The sequence below is a fragment of the Pogoniulus pusillus genome, chromosome 18, assembly GCF_015220805.1.
Source record: "Pogoniulus pusillus isolate bPogPus1 chromosome 18, bPogPus1.pri, whole genome shotgun sequence".
NCBI lineage: Eukaryota > Metazoa > Chordata > Aves > Piciformes > Lybiidae > Pogoniulus > Pogoniulus pusillus.
In genome coordinates, this window is record NC_087281.1 from 6,051,632 (window position 1) to 6,066,566 (window position 14,935).

A 14,935-nucleotide genomic window follows, 5' to 3' on the forward strand; every position below is an offset into this window, starting at 1 on the left:
TTATTTGACACCACAGAACCAGAGGTAGAGATGAGGATATAGATGCATGGATTCTATCAATTGTCAAATTTTTAAGCTGCATTGGATGACTTTTGTTTATCTCCATCTTTCTTCTTCTTCTTGTAGGAAATTCCACTTACTTGGATGACCACGGACCACCCCCTCAAAAGGTGAGCTGCTATTTTACATTTGCTTTCTTCTTAGTTTCTTTGTCTTGTTTTTCAACTAACTGTGTGTTTAGTGGTGTGCAAAGCGACTCTGCCACGTTTATGTTAACAGAACTTGGCCATTACCACTCTTTTTCCTCACAGTGTTCTCAGGCATTTGTGAGTAACTTGGGTTCATTTGTGAATAACTTGGGTTAAATCTGTGTGATTAAACTAAGGGACTCCTTGCCATTGATTGAGTCAAGGGGAGGCAAGATTTCAGTGAATCGTTGTCTGTTAGCACAGTTGTGCAAAAACAAGGTGCTGCAGTTGGAGCTGATAAGTCAAGTGAGTGTGACTCTTGCTGACAGCAGTTCCTGGCGTGTGGGTTCTGCTGCAGGTGTAATGCTTTCAAGCACAGCAGTAGTGTTGAAATCTGTTGAACGTGCAATGTGACTATGCAGAACTGACTTTTCCCTCATCTCGTGGTGTTTTGGGTGATGACCAGCATTGTGATGGTTTTTCAAAGAGGAAAAAGTGCAAGCAGGCATTTAGCCTCTCTTGTTTTCTTTTGGCTTACTCTGTTGGTTTCTTCTCTGCACTGTAATTTGGTACTATATTGTGCTTGTCTTTGCAACCAAGTTACTATAACTCCTTTTGTACAGTAGCTATTTTAAAGGGAGGGGGGAAAGAAAAAAGAATGTGAAATTGGTTCTCTTTCCATGTTCTAATTTCCTCAGGCCCACTTGATTTCTGTAGGTGCAAGGTAGTATCTTCCTGAGGTATTTGACCAGATCTAACAGTATGTTTTAGGTCTTTTAATGTGAAATTGCAACAGTTGATGATGCAGTTCTTCTGCAGGTTTTTTTCCAAATCAAGTAGGAGTCTCACTGTTAGCTGTAAAGCATCAAAGCAGAAAGGAGATTGAGATGCTGTGGTTACGTCTATAGTAATAATTAGCTATAGGCTAAATTATGTAGTATAACCCATGCCTTCCTTTAACCTTTTCAAGTAGTATTCTTTTAATAGAATCCAGATGGCCAAATGCTTCTGTAAGCCCTATTAGTATTTAAATAGGAATTTTACCCATTTTAAGAAGTCCCTAGGAAGGAGCAGGATTCTATGGTTACTTCTAGCCAAAAAGTGGAGTTTGTTGAGGAAAGGGCCATTCTGCCACCAGCCTGATGTGGGTGAGCTAGAGCAGTTAAAATAGATCTGTCTTGTACTTCAGTTTTCAGACAGATTATTTTGCTGGTGCAGCCCACTGTGAATGTTAGTGCAGCAGGTGAGAGTGAGTAGTTAAGAGATGAGGTGGAGGTAAAGAGCCACTGTTTCTGATGGTAGTCCTCACATGTTTTTATACAAATTGATGATGAAATCACATCCTGAGCTACCAGACCTTGAGTTTAAATGCTCAACCATGTGTATGCATCAGTGTGATGAAACCACTGGCTTCTGGTCAGCAGGAGGAGGGTGATAGCAAGCTACCATGAGCTGGGTAGCTTCACTTTGTTGCTGCAAAATCTGTGTGCAAATGAGATCATACCGATATGTAGAAAGTTGTTGCACTCCTAACGTTCAGGCAAAATAACTGATCTGGTGTGGGGGAAATCTAGCACTAAATAAATATTTCACACTTAAAATTTGTTTGATACCCTTTGGTGTTCTTGAAATACACTTTTTGTCTCTTTGTGTACCATCTGATTCTCTTGCCCACAAGTGCAGCAGCTCAGAAGAAGTAAAACTCTCAGTTCTCTACAGTGAGTGCTCGGTTTGGGAGAGCAAAGCAATGCTTAGTTCTTATTTTGGTCCTCTTTAAGGAATTTTGCATTACAAATTGCTGGTGTTATACTCCAGTGGGCAATAGCAGTGGGACAGATTTATCCAACCCAGACACTTTCCTGTTTACATTATTAACATTTTTTTGGCCTATCTAAACATGTTATTTTGGGCTGTGTTCACACAGCTTCATCCAGCTGCAGCTCAGATGGCGATAGAAAGACTTACACAGTTGATTGGTTGTGTAGGTACTCTTTGATTAGCTATTTACAGTCAGTAAAGGTTTTGAGCTTCCTCTGTAATCATCCTCTCTCCAAAAACCTTGGTGAATAGCTCAGTGAAATATTATGCTACAGCCTTGTATAAGTTCCAGGTTACTTTTTCTAATACTTGCCTGTGATAGAAGCACTGATTAAAGATGGACTGTGATGGTTTTGGGTTTTTTCATTCTTCTAATCAAAACATGGGCAGGAATCAGTAAAAGGGCAAGTAGTTGCTTAGGGTCATGTTTTGCACAGAGATGTTCTTGCTTGGGAAGTCTCAGGCGTTGCATTATTGGCATAGATTACATGATTCACCTTTCTTCCTATCGGCTACCCTGGGAAGCATGCCTTTATCTTGCTGCATTCAACTCTGGTCAGTCCTGCATGGCACTACTTAAGTGAAGCTCTCCTGCATTTCTCTGTTGCCTGCTGCATTTATCAGAGGATATTACAGCATGCTCTGAAGAAAATAAAAACACGAGAAAAGGATTTGTTAGGTTGAGGAAGTTTTACAGTCAGAAAGGTTCTTAATGATGTATCTTTGATTAAAAACCAGAAACAGAGATAATGAATGCCTAGGGTTGAAATGACTGCTATCTAATACCAGTGGTATGTAGTTAGCTGTACTGGAAGGCCCCCAAAGGTTGATACACACTGGGCTGTAGCTGTTTTGCAGAATACATTCCAGTACTTTGTTGGAAGCAATGTTAACTTTGGCTTTTTGTCGTGGCCAGGTGCCAAGGCTACCTTTTTTTTCCCCCTTCCATACTGTGATGTTTTTTCCCCCCAGTGGAAGAACTGAAAATAGCACTTGTTCTCTGAATCAGGAGTACCACCCTGGCGTTGTGAGAGATCAGGGCACTGGGCTGTCCTTCAAATAAAAGTGGCAGCAGCAGTCCTCTCAGTGCAAGTAATGAAGGAAAGCTTTTCTCACTGCTGTATCCCAGCATCGCTGGTGTGGTTCTGGTTCTCTGTTAAGTCCAGCTAAGCCAACTTTTCAAGTCTTCCCACAGTAAAGGTATACTTGGCTGCTAAAGATGAGCACTGAACACCCTTGCTGGGAATCACAGAAAAATCTGGTTGGAAGAGACCTCAAAGATGATCCAGTCCAACCCTCAACCCAGCACTGAAGAGTCAACACTAAACCATGTCCCACACTCCTTATATTTCTGCTGCGTTCTGGCTGGTTGGAAGAGTTAGCAGCATGTTGTAAGTGCTTCTTGATGTTGCTCCTTCCAGGTGGTAGCACATTGTCATGAACTGCATTTGATTACCTGCAGAAGCCATGATGGAAATTTAGTCCATTTGAGTTCCTCTCTGATCATGTGGAGCAAGAGCACCTCGAAGCTAACTCATCAGTAACAAATGTGTGGGTTATGGTCCAGTAGAACTGGCCTGTTACAGCTATAGACAGCCTTTACTGCAACTGACTTATAAAGTGCCTGCACAAAGTGCAGTGGGAAAGGCAAACATGCTGGAAACATTAAAATACAACATGAAACCACTGGAGGAGGTAGAAGGGCAAACTAAGACAACAGCATGACAGATCTTTGGCAATGGTGAAACCATAAGTTGTTTCAGTAGCTGCAGCCTACTAGATAGCTAACTACTGTATGTACAGAGGAATTAAACCCTAATGAGAAGAAAGACAAGTGCATACAGGGGAATAAACCTTCTAGTCTGCTGTTCACCACACTCATATCCAGTACTACTGGCTCCCAGAGTGGATTCATGAATATCACATTGGCAGGTTAGAAACCACTGTAAGGTAGTTAGGTTACTTAAGGAAACACCAGTGCCAGGATGGATTACTAAAAGTTTCAAAACCAGGCTTAGCTACTTTATCTCTCATTTTGTAAGTATCCAATATAAACATGTGGGTTGGATGTGATAGGATTTGCTACTTAAACAGAGAATAACTCTGCCAGTGTGTTCTGAGCACATCACAGGGTGAGCAAAACCTTGGGCTGAGGAGGAAAAAGAGCAGTTTTTCAGAGTTCCAAGATACATAGGTATATAATGTGGAGCTGCTCTGGAATTAAAATCTGGAATTAAAACCTTCTTCGTGTGGAAAACACCAAAATTCTTAAACCTACCTAAATCCATGCTAGTTCCCTTGACAAATACCAGTGAGCTGTGTCTTTATGTTGTTATCTCCTTTATCTTGTTTTATGATAGGTGCATATCAGTAAGATGACTTCCACAATATCCAGCTGGCGGCTGGTCACTAGTGGTGTCTCTCAGGGATCTGTGCTGGGCCCCATCCTCTTTAACATCTTCATAGATGATCTGGGTGAGGGCATGGAGTCAGTCATCAGCAAGTTTGCAGATGACACCAAGCTGGGGGCAGATGTGGCTGGGTTGGAGGGCAGAAGGGCTCTGCAGCGGGACCTTGACCACCTGGACAGATGGGCAGAGTCCAAGGGGATGGCATTCAATAGCTCCAAGTGCAGGGTGCTGCACTTTGGCCACAGCAACCCCATGCAGAGATACAGGCTGGGGTCAGAGTGGCTGGAGAGCAGCAGACAGACAGAGAGGGATCTGGGGGTGCTGATTGATACCCACCTGAACATGAGCCAGCAGTGTGCCCAGGTGGCCAAGAGAGCCAGTGGCATCCTGGCCTGCATCAGGAATGGTGTGGTCAGCAGGAGCAGGGAGGTCATTCTGCCCCTGTACTCTGCACTGGTTAGACCACACCTTGAGTGCTGTGTTCAGTTCTGGGCCCCCCAGTTTAGGAGGGACATTGAGATGCTTGAGCGTGTCCAGAGAAGGGCAACGAGGCTGGGGAGAGGCCTTGAGCACAGCCCTACGAGGAGAGGCTGAGGGAGCTGGGATTGGTTAGCCTGGAGAAGAGGAGGCTCAGGGGTGACCTTATTGCTGTCTACAACTACCTGAGGGGAGGTTGTGGCCAGGAGGAGGTTGCTCTCTTCTCTCAGGCAGCCAGCACCAGAACTGTGCCAGGGGAAATTTAGGCTGGAGGTGAGGAGAAAGTTCTTCCCTGAGAGAGTCATTGGACACTGGAATGGGCTGCCCGGGGAGGTGGTGGAGTCACCGTCCCTGGAGCTGTTCAAGGCAGGATTGGACGTGGCACTTGGTGCCATGGTCTAGCCTTGAGCTCTGTGGTAAAGGGTTGGACTTGATGATCTATGAGGTCTCTTCCAACCCTGATGATGCTGTGATACTGTAACCTATTTAGCAATAGAACAAAGGAAAAAAAGCTCTGTTTGAACTGACAAGTGAATTGTTGCAAAACTTGCCACACATTGGAGTGAGCTGTTCTCATTATACTGTGGGCTTTAAGTTGTCATAGCTGTAAATACTAATTCTTGTAACTCAGAAGTGAATTACATGTTTCAATTGTTGATATCACCTCTGGGCTGTGATGCAGTGCTCAATGAAGTCACTGTAATTATCTTGTAGTTGTGTATGTTGTTACATGAGTGTCATGTTGTGGGAGCCTCACCAGAGCAGTTGGTCAGTCGACTTGATACATGCTGCCATTGTAAAAGTAAATGTAATCTAATTAGTGTTTTGTAACCCTGCAACTGCTGTTTGCCATCGTGTTTCTTCTAATATAACAGCAGCCTTGAAATGCCTCCTCTGCCACCTGCTTTTACATTGTCTGCGTCTATCGTGACTGTCATGAGGGGGAAAAGAAGGAAGTTCCTCTCTGAAATACTTTTCAGTTTCTTGCATTTCTGTGTCTGCCTGATACAAACTCAGGTTCCTGGAAGAAGTATTTTGTCTTCTGTGAAATTACTTAGACATCTTCTAAGAGGCAGTAAGCAGTTTGCAGCATCCTAAGGGAACTGGTCACGTTAAACATATACTCACTTAGGTACCAAAAGCCTCTGTATTTCATGGCTTTGTGTACTGGGCACACTGGGCACACTCTTCAATGCATTTAGCTATTGAAGGGGAATGGTGGCATAAACAGATGAAACAAGCAGCACTTCAGCAGTGCATCCCTGACACTAGCCATATTCAGCAGTGCTGCAAGTGAAGTCTTGATTGCTGATAATGACTCTCTTCTGAATTGAGTGTTGTGTTGTAGCATTTATCTGGAATCTTGTCTCATTCTGAGTGCATTCAAAAATTTACTGAATCAAGGCATTGATCTCTTTACCTCTGTGATGGTTTGGGTGCTACCCACCCCTGCACACACTTAAGAAATCACCCAGACTAGACTCAGACGAGCTGGAACTTGGAATGGAGCTTTATATTTACAGCTTAGCACAACATACAAGCAGGTATTTACAATCCATACATCTATATATAAATTAAAAAATAATATAAAAAACACATACAGACACCTCCCAACCACCCTTCCACCTCCTTTCCACTCCTCTACCTTATCCCAGAGTTTGCCTTATGTGCAAAGTGAGTTTGGAGAATCAGCCAGGGGGGTTAGAAAGCAGAAGGATTCATTACACAGACAGCAGGTTAGAGAGAGAGAAGTGCATACAACCAGAGCCAAAGAGCAACTCCCTTATCTATGTTTCTGTTCTTGTTCTTATCCATCTTAGCAAGCCTATGAGTGCAGCAGACATCAGCATTGTTTTGTTTTCCCAGCCTATCATCTAATTCCTCTCACCAAACTATCCTAGCTAGGCTCGAGCTAGCACAAGCTCCTTTAAGCTAAACAGTTGTCTGAAAAGAATAGCCACTTATTTTAGTTACTTCTCTCTGCAGTGAGTATTTGCTTATGGTTTGTTTATGAGAGTTGCCATGGTTATCATCTGTGTGAAGAATAGACTTGTGTGTAGGAAGGTGATTTTCAGAAACAAAGCTGAGGGCTGGGTGAACTTTGTAGCAACTGTCAATTTGGTATTAATTATTTTTTAGGTGTTAAAACTGTTTGCATGTGCAGGGACTTTACAAAGACTTGCTTTAATTTTGTTTCATTTAAAAAGAAATTTAGTAAGAGTTACTCAAAGTTACTGGTTAATCAAGTCAGGATTTAATTAGAACTTGAGTGTAGCCTGGGTGCAGCAAAATTGCACTTGAAACAAATGAAGCACCAATGAAGACAAAAAAAAATGCTTGCTATATGCCAAAGGGCAACTCTGCTGTGAAAATGAAGGCAGTTAATAATTGTGAAGCCTTTTTAGAAGTTAGCTAAGCACTGCAAGCTCTCATCATTTATCACATTTCCAGCCTACTGGGCAAGCACATGCTGCATGTGCTCTTGTTCCTTCAGTGGACAAGAGGAGGAAGTTCTTCAGCATAAATCGTAGAATCAGCCAGGTTGGAAGAGATCTCCAACATCACCCAGCCCTACCTAGCAACCAACCCTAGTCAATCAACCAGACCATGGCACTAAGTGCCCCAGCCAGGCTTTGCTTCAACACCTTCAGGGACAGTAACTCCACCACCTCCCTGGGCAGCCCATTCCAATGCCAGTCACTCTCTCTGACAACAACTTCCTCCTAACATCCAGCCTAGACCTCCCCCAGCACAACTTGAGACTGTGTCCCCTTGTTCTGCCGCTGCTTGCCTGGCAGAAGAGACCAACCCCCACCTGGCTACAGCCTCCTTTCAGGTAGTTGTAGACAGTAATGAGGTCTGCCCTGAGCCTCCTCTTCTGCAGGCTGCACACCCCCAGCTCCCTCAGCCTCTCCTCACAGGGCTGTGCTCCAGGCTCCTCACCAGCTTCATTCCCCTTCTCTGGGCACATTCCAGTATCTCAACATCTCTGTTGAATTGAGGATAGCAGAGCATGCCAGAAGTGTATGTCTTGAGCAGAGGAAAAATTTCCATTCCACCAGTGATGATGTTGTTATGTGCTTACTGCTGCAGGGCAGTGGCAGACACTGATGTTTTTTGTTCCATGAAGTGAATAAGAAATGGGACAATCCAAAACATGGCTCATATGTGTTCCTGGGTTAAAAAAAAAAACTTTCCTGAGGATATCCTCATGGGTATTATGATCAGTGTAATAAAGTGTGTTCACATGTTGAACTTTCAAACATCATTAGCAGTTGTTTTGGTAGAAGTTAATGAACTGAGTTTGCATGGCAGGATTTTGGTAGTGAGACCAGGGGTGCAGCTAAAGGGGTGGCTCTGTAAGTACATGCTAGAAGCTTCCCCTATGTTGATAAAGCCAGTGCCAGCTGGCTACAAGACAGACCCACTGCTTGGCCAGGGCCAAGCCAGTCGGGAATTGTGGTAGTGCCTCTGCTTAAGAAGGGAAAAAAGAACACTGTGTAACAGTAAATTCAGCTGGAAACAGGAGTGAGAATGTGAAAGAGAAACAGCCTTGCAGTCAGCAATGTCAGTAAAGGAGTAGTAGCTTCAGGCACCAGAGCAGAGATTGACCTGTAGCCCGTGGTGAGGCAGGCAGTTCTCCTGCAGCCCACAGACATTAACAGTGGAGCAGATAGTGACCAACAGCCCATGGAGCATGTAGATGCAGATGAAGGAGGTTGTGATGCTAGACAGGCTCCTGACACAAGCTGTGGACCTGTGGAGAGGAGCCCATACTAGAGCAGGTTTCCTGGCAAGCCTTGTGGACCTGTGGGGGGCCACAGTGGAGTTGTGTGCTGCTAAAGGACTACAGCCCATGGAAGGGACCCATGCTGGATCAGTTCATGAAAAGCTGTGGTCTGTGAGAAGGACTCACCTTGGAGAAGTTAATGGAGGCCTTTCCCCTGTGGAGGAGACCCTACGCTACAGCAGGTGGAGAGTGCAAGTTCTCTCCCTCAGAAGGAAGGGGGGACAGCAACAGTGTCTGATGATCTGACCACAGTCTGCATTCCATGTCCCTCTGCTACTAAGAGGAAGGAGGCAGAGAAAACTGACAGTGAATTTATGCTCCAGAATAAGGGAGAGGTGAGGGAAGAGGGTTTTAAGGTTTGGGTTTATTTCTTGTTACCCTACTCTGATACAATTGGTAACAAATTAAGCTCATTTCTCCAGGTTGACTCTGTTTCACCCATGACTGTAACTGATGAGTGATTTCTCCTTATCTCAACCCTTGAGCCTTTCGTTGTATTTTCTTTCCCCGTCCAGATGAGGAGGGGGAGTGATAGAGCAGCTTTGATGAGCACCTGGTATGCAGCTAGGGTCAGCCCACCACAGTCAGCTGCAGATGTAGCATAGAGATGTTAAATTCATCACCTTTGCAGCTCTCTAATCGCTGAGGATGAGATTTTGCATTTCATAGGAAGCAAGGTTTCTGAAGGGAAAATTGATAAGGAAGAAGAGGACTAGTTTTCTTACAGAAAATAAAAACATTTGAAATGTTCAGACTTTGTGTGTCTTGTGGATTTTAGATGAGCCTGGGTTGGGCCATGTTTACTTGCCATGTGTTGTGCTGAAACTTGGAGAACTTAACCACATAACTTCCCCAAGTAATTTGGAGAATGACAGCTTCTGTGTTTATGTTGCACTGAAGAATATGCAAAATATTGAAACCAGTAGCAATAGTAGTATTCTTTTGGTCATGAAGTATAACTCTTGATAGCAAAGAATCATAGAATCAACCAGGTTGGAAGAGACCTCTAAGCTCACCCAGTCCAGCCTATCACCCAGCCCTAGACAATCAAACAGACCATGGCACTAAGGGCCTCATCCAGGCTTTGCTTCAACACCTCCAGGGATGGCAACTCCATCACCTCCCTGGGCAGCCCATTCCAATGCCAATCACTCTCTCTGACAACAACTTCCTCCTAACATCCAGCCTAGACCTCCCCTGGCACAACTTGAGACTGTGTCCCCTTGTTCTGTTGCTGGTTGCCTGGCAGAAGAGACCAACCCCACCTGGCTACAGCCTCCCTTCAGGTGGTTGTAGACAGCAATGAGGTCTGCCCTGAGCCTCCTCTTCTGCAGGCTGCACACCCCCAGCTCCCTCAGCCTCTCCTCACAGGGCTGTGCTCCAGGCCCCTCACCAGCTTTGTTGCCCTTCTCTGGACACATTCCAGTACCTCAACATCTCTCTTGAATTGAGGAGCCCAGAACTGGACACAGCACTCAAGGTGTGGCCTGACCAGTGCTGAGCACAGGGGGGAAATAATCTCTCTTTTCCTACTGGCCACATTGTTCCTGATACATGCCAGGATGCCATTGGCTCTCCTGGGCACACTGCTGGCTCATGTTCAGCTACTCTCTACCAGCACCCCCAGGTACCTTTCTTCCTGGCTGCTCTCAGCTACTCTGTCCCTCGCCTGTAGCGCCGCTTGGGGTTGTTGTGGCCATAGTGCCTGTATGTTTCTACTAAATATAAGGAAATCCAGAATTAGTTTCTTCTTTTTGTTCTGGTTTGCAGTCTTCTTTGACAGTCATCTGGAGAGGTTGCCTGAGACTAGTATATCCCTAGTGAAAATGTATTAGCTGTTCAAATACTGTGAGGAGTTCCAGAAGCCCATCTGCCTCATCTGACTGCTGTTATCTTAGAAAACCTTTTAGTGGGAGAATGTGGTCACATCAACCCCCAAAATAACTATGGGTTGAGACACGCCATCACTTTGGCACATGAGCCGTGCGTTGTGCTGAACATGTCTTGCCTGGGAACAGAGCACAGGCCCTATGTTAGGAAACACTTTGTGTCCATCATCATAATAGGAAAAAAAGCAATCCATGAGTAAGTGTATTCCATAAGTCTGTGGATGAAACTGGGAGCTCCTGACTATGCTGGCCAATTTAAACAACTTGAGAACAGCTGCCTCTTGAACTGTATTATCAGATGGTGCTGCCATACAGCAGCATTCAGTACAATAGTGTGACTTACAGTTCCTTTGAAAGAAGAGCTCTTGGACATTGTCCAGGAACAAAACAAGGCTGCATCCAATGTACTTGAAGACCACGGATTGCTACTCACTTGTTCTGGTTTCCTGAGGAGGAGAGCAGGGTGCAAGAGATATCATGGATCTTCACTGAGAGAGTCATTGGACACTGGAATGGGCTGCCCGGGGAGGTGGTGGAGTCGCCGTCCCTGGGGCAGTTCAAAGCAAAGTTGGACGTGGCACTTGGTGCCATGGTGTAGCCTTGAGCTCTGTGGTAAAGGGTTGGACTTGATGATCTGTGAGGTCTCTTCCAACCCTGATGATACTGTGATGCTGTGATCTGGAGACTGTTCCTGGTCTGTGGCTGTTCTGCTTTGAGGTTTAGTTAACATAACCTGTTCATATGTGATCAGACTGTTCTAAAGAGTCTCCAGGTCACCTGTGGTCCATGGCACTGCTCATTCCAAAAGTACAAACCTAGCCAGTGGCATGGTTTGCAATCTGAGTCTCTTTGGAAGCTTACATTTTATATTTGAAACTGAAACAGTTGATTAGTTCTAGCTCCGTGCAACTGCCGATTGTTTGGGTTTGGTTTTTTTAAGCTGATGTTTTGCAATTCAAGCATTCCTCTTGTGTTCTGTCAACTTAACTTTTGAGTTGCCACGCTGTGGTAGTGCAGATTCACTCCATCCTTTGTATGGATAACTATTTGCATTGAGGCTGCAAGCAGCAAACTTAAACTCATCTTCACTGGAAGACATTAGCAGTGACTTAGTGTTCTGGAGTAGTTACCAGTCTGCACAGTTACGTTAAACTGGATCATAAGGAGGAAATTGCAACTTGCTACCTCTTGAGCCATGTGTTTCTACTATAGATTGCTCTGGCTTGCTGGAGGAAACAAATGCTTCTGTCCTAGAGACTCTCCTGTATGCATCTGTTGCTTTACAGATAAAAGGTGTCATGTTGGTGCCATGGTCTAGCCTTGAGCTCTGTGGTAAAGGGTTGGACTCGATGATCTGTGAGGTCTCTTCCAACCCTGATGATACTATGATACTATGATACTACTATGACTGAGGTACACAGAAACAGAAATCATAGAATCATAGAATCAACCAGGTTGGAAGAGACCTCCAAGATCATCCAGGCCAACCTAGCACCCAGCCCTAACCAATCAACTAGACCATGGCACTAAGTGCCTCATCCAGGCTTTGCTTGAAGACCCCCAGGGACGGTGCCTCCACCACCTCCCTGGGCAGCCCATTCCAATGGGAAATCACTCTCTCTGTGAAGAACTTCTTCCTAACATCCAGCCTATACCTACCCTGCCACAACTTGAGACTGTGTCCCCTTGTTCTACTGCTGGTTGCCTGGGAGAAGAGGCCACCCCCCACCTGGCTACAATGCCCCTTCAGGTAGTTGTAGACAGTAATAATACCAATATAATGACTCTGTGTTTTTTCAATCTGTATTTAGGTACTTCCATTCCCCAGCCAGGTGGTCTACAACAGAGTTGGAAAGTGTGGAAGTCGAACTGTGGTGTTGCTTTTGAGAATTTTGTCAGAGAAACATGGATTCAATCTGGTTACATCTGACATCCATAACAAAACAAGATTGACCAAAAATGAACAGGTGAGTTACTCCTCGGCTTACATCCTCTTTTCTTACTGTGTTTTTGAAACTGAGAAACAAAGGCATATGCTAGCAGAAATTGTACTGAAAAGGTGTATTTATACTTTAATTTTTCATACAGAATTCATCATTCACTAATTGTTTTCATTACTAGGAGAGTCATAGAATGAACCAGGTTGGAAGAGACTTCTAAGATCATCCAGCCCAACCTAACACCCAGCCCTAGCCAGTCAACCAGACCATGGCACTAAGTGCCTCATCCAGTCTTTTCTTGAAGATCTCCAGGGATGGTGACTCCACCACTTCCCTGGGCAGCCCATTCCAATGCCAATCACTCTCCCTGGCAAGAACTTCCTCCTGACGTCCAGCCTAGACCTCCCCTGGCACAACTTGAGACTGTGTCCCCTGTTCTCTTGCTGGTTGCCTGGGAGAAGAGACCAACTCCACCTGGCTACAGTCTCCCTTCAGGTAGTTGTAGACAGCAAAAGGATAGTACAAAGGTAATAGGAGGAAACTTCAAGCATTTCTCTAGTTCTAGTTTCTCCCAGTCCACACTGACTTCTGTCTGTCTAAAGAGAAGGGAAAGGTGAACTCTTTGAATTAGATCAGTGTTTTAGCTTATGTGAAACAATATCTACTCCTCAGGTTTCCTCTTTCCAAAGCACAAGCTTTGCCAGTTTGAAGCACTCATTGCTCCACATTAGCTGATTGGAATAAAGTGAAGCACCCACAACAACCTCACTGGTCTCCACAGCTCCCTGAAGGGAGGTGGCAGTGAGGTGGGAGTTGGGCTCTTCTCTCTAGTATCAGGTGGTAGATGGAGATGAAAAAGGGATAGTAGAGCCAAGAGCAATGTGATGTGAAGGTTAACCAGAAAAACTAGTTTCCATTCAGTTAGCTGTTGAATTTAGTCAGTGTGGCAGTTAGTACAGCAGAGAGGCTAGAAGGGTTAGTACAAGTGGTTAGATCCTAACATCTGCTGAGATCTGTATTATTGTTTCTCTAAGGCACAAACATTTTATCATATAAGTGGGTCAGCTTATTCAGACCTAGCTTGAGTCTCTTTAAGCAGAACAGGAGTAAATAATAGCCAACAGGGTGAGTTTCCTCACTCACTCTGTTCATTCACTTCTAGTAACTGCCTCGGAAGGATGTTTCCCAGTGCCAGGCTAGCCCATGTTGTTATGGTATGGGACATCCTCGAGGCTGTCTCAGCCTCCTGCTCATCTGCCTTTTTCCTGTTACCACACAACCTTCACTAAAGCAAGTGGAAACAGCACGTGAAACCTCTTCACCTGGAGACCTCTTTTCTTTTTCCCTTGAAGCTGTAGAGGGCATTCTTGTTTTGGCAGCTTTGATTCCACCCAAGATAAGGTTATTTAAATCCCTTTGAACTTGAAGTTACCATGTGTCTTCTGCAAGGTACCACTGACATCAGTAGGTATTTGTGCAAGTAATACAAAAGCCTCAAAGTCCAAAGTGAACAGATGTTGTCCCATGGCTTGCACATGCATTGGCCACAGCTGATGTTTCAATATGCTGCTCAGGTAAAGGCCACAGTGGTTGCCTGCATCACTCTTAGCCTGCAGACTACAAGTGGATGTATGTGATGATCAAACTAGGAGATGGACCTACCTAGCATCGTTGTGCCTTTCTGTGAGCATAATCTTCTTATTTTAGATGCAGTAGTTCATTTCAAATGGAAATTTGGGAGCAGATACTGCTTCCACAAGTCCCAAAGTGGTCATCAGTGTGCCACTGGCAGCCGACTCAGCCCCCCCCACAGGATTCCAGTTCAGCCCAAGACCTGAAGCTGTTGCCATGCCAGACCCTGAGGCTTTTGTGCACAGATGGGTACAATACCCTAGTGAAAGACTGTGAGGGAGGCCACTGTCACCCCACTACCCCTGACTCTGGCTGAAGGAAAGAACCCTGGGCTGCAGCTACTGAGACATCCTTCTGTGTACTCCACTGGCAGCACTGCAGAGCGTAGGAAGTTCACAAAATGATCCCCTAAGCTTGGGTTGAAGCTATCCTGTGCTGCAGAGTTTTTCTGCTTTGTTTTTTTCCTTAGCTGTTGGATATGGGATAGGGGATTTCTGTGGGTATGACTACTTTTGTTTTTTGGATTATTTTGGTTTGCTTTTGACTTTTTCCTTCACCAAGTTTCATTGCTGATGGGACACCTTTCAGATACTAAGACCCACCAACTTTCATCCTCATAATCTACTTCATAACAGTTCTGTTCTGCTTTTCTCTGGTAGATGGATTGTCCTATGTTAAAAATGATGCAACATCACATCTCAACAGTCTTCTGTGCTTTAGTCCAGCTCAGATTCCAGACTTGATTTTGTGGCAAGCAATACACTGACAGAGTATAAATATCTGCATTGCT

The 14,935-nt window shown here is 44.8% G+C and overlaps 1 protein-coding gene across 1 annotated transcript in view; it reads left to right on the forward strand.

Moving 5' to 3' along the window:
- UST (uronyl 2-sulfotransferase) overlaps nucleotides 1-14,935 on the forward strand; it is a 178,722-nt gene that overhangs the window by 73,943 nt on the left and 89,844 nt on the right. The window contains exons 2-3 of the mRNA XM_064158284.1: nucleotides 127-170; nucleotides 12,385-12,540. Coding sequence (XP_064014354.1) covers nucleotides 127-170; nucleotides 12,385-12,540 — 200 coding nt within the window. The remainder of the gene's footprint in view (nucleotides 1-126; nucleotides 171-12,384; nucleotides 12,541-14,935) is intronic.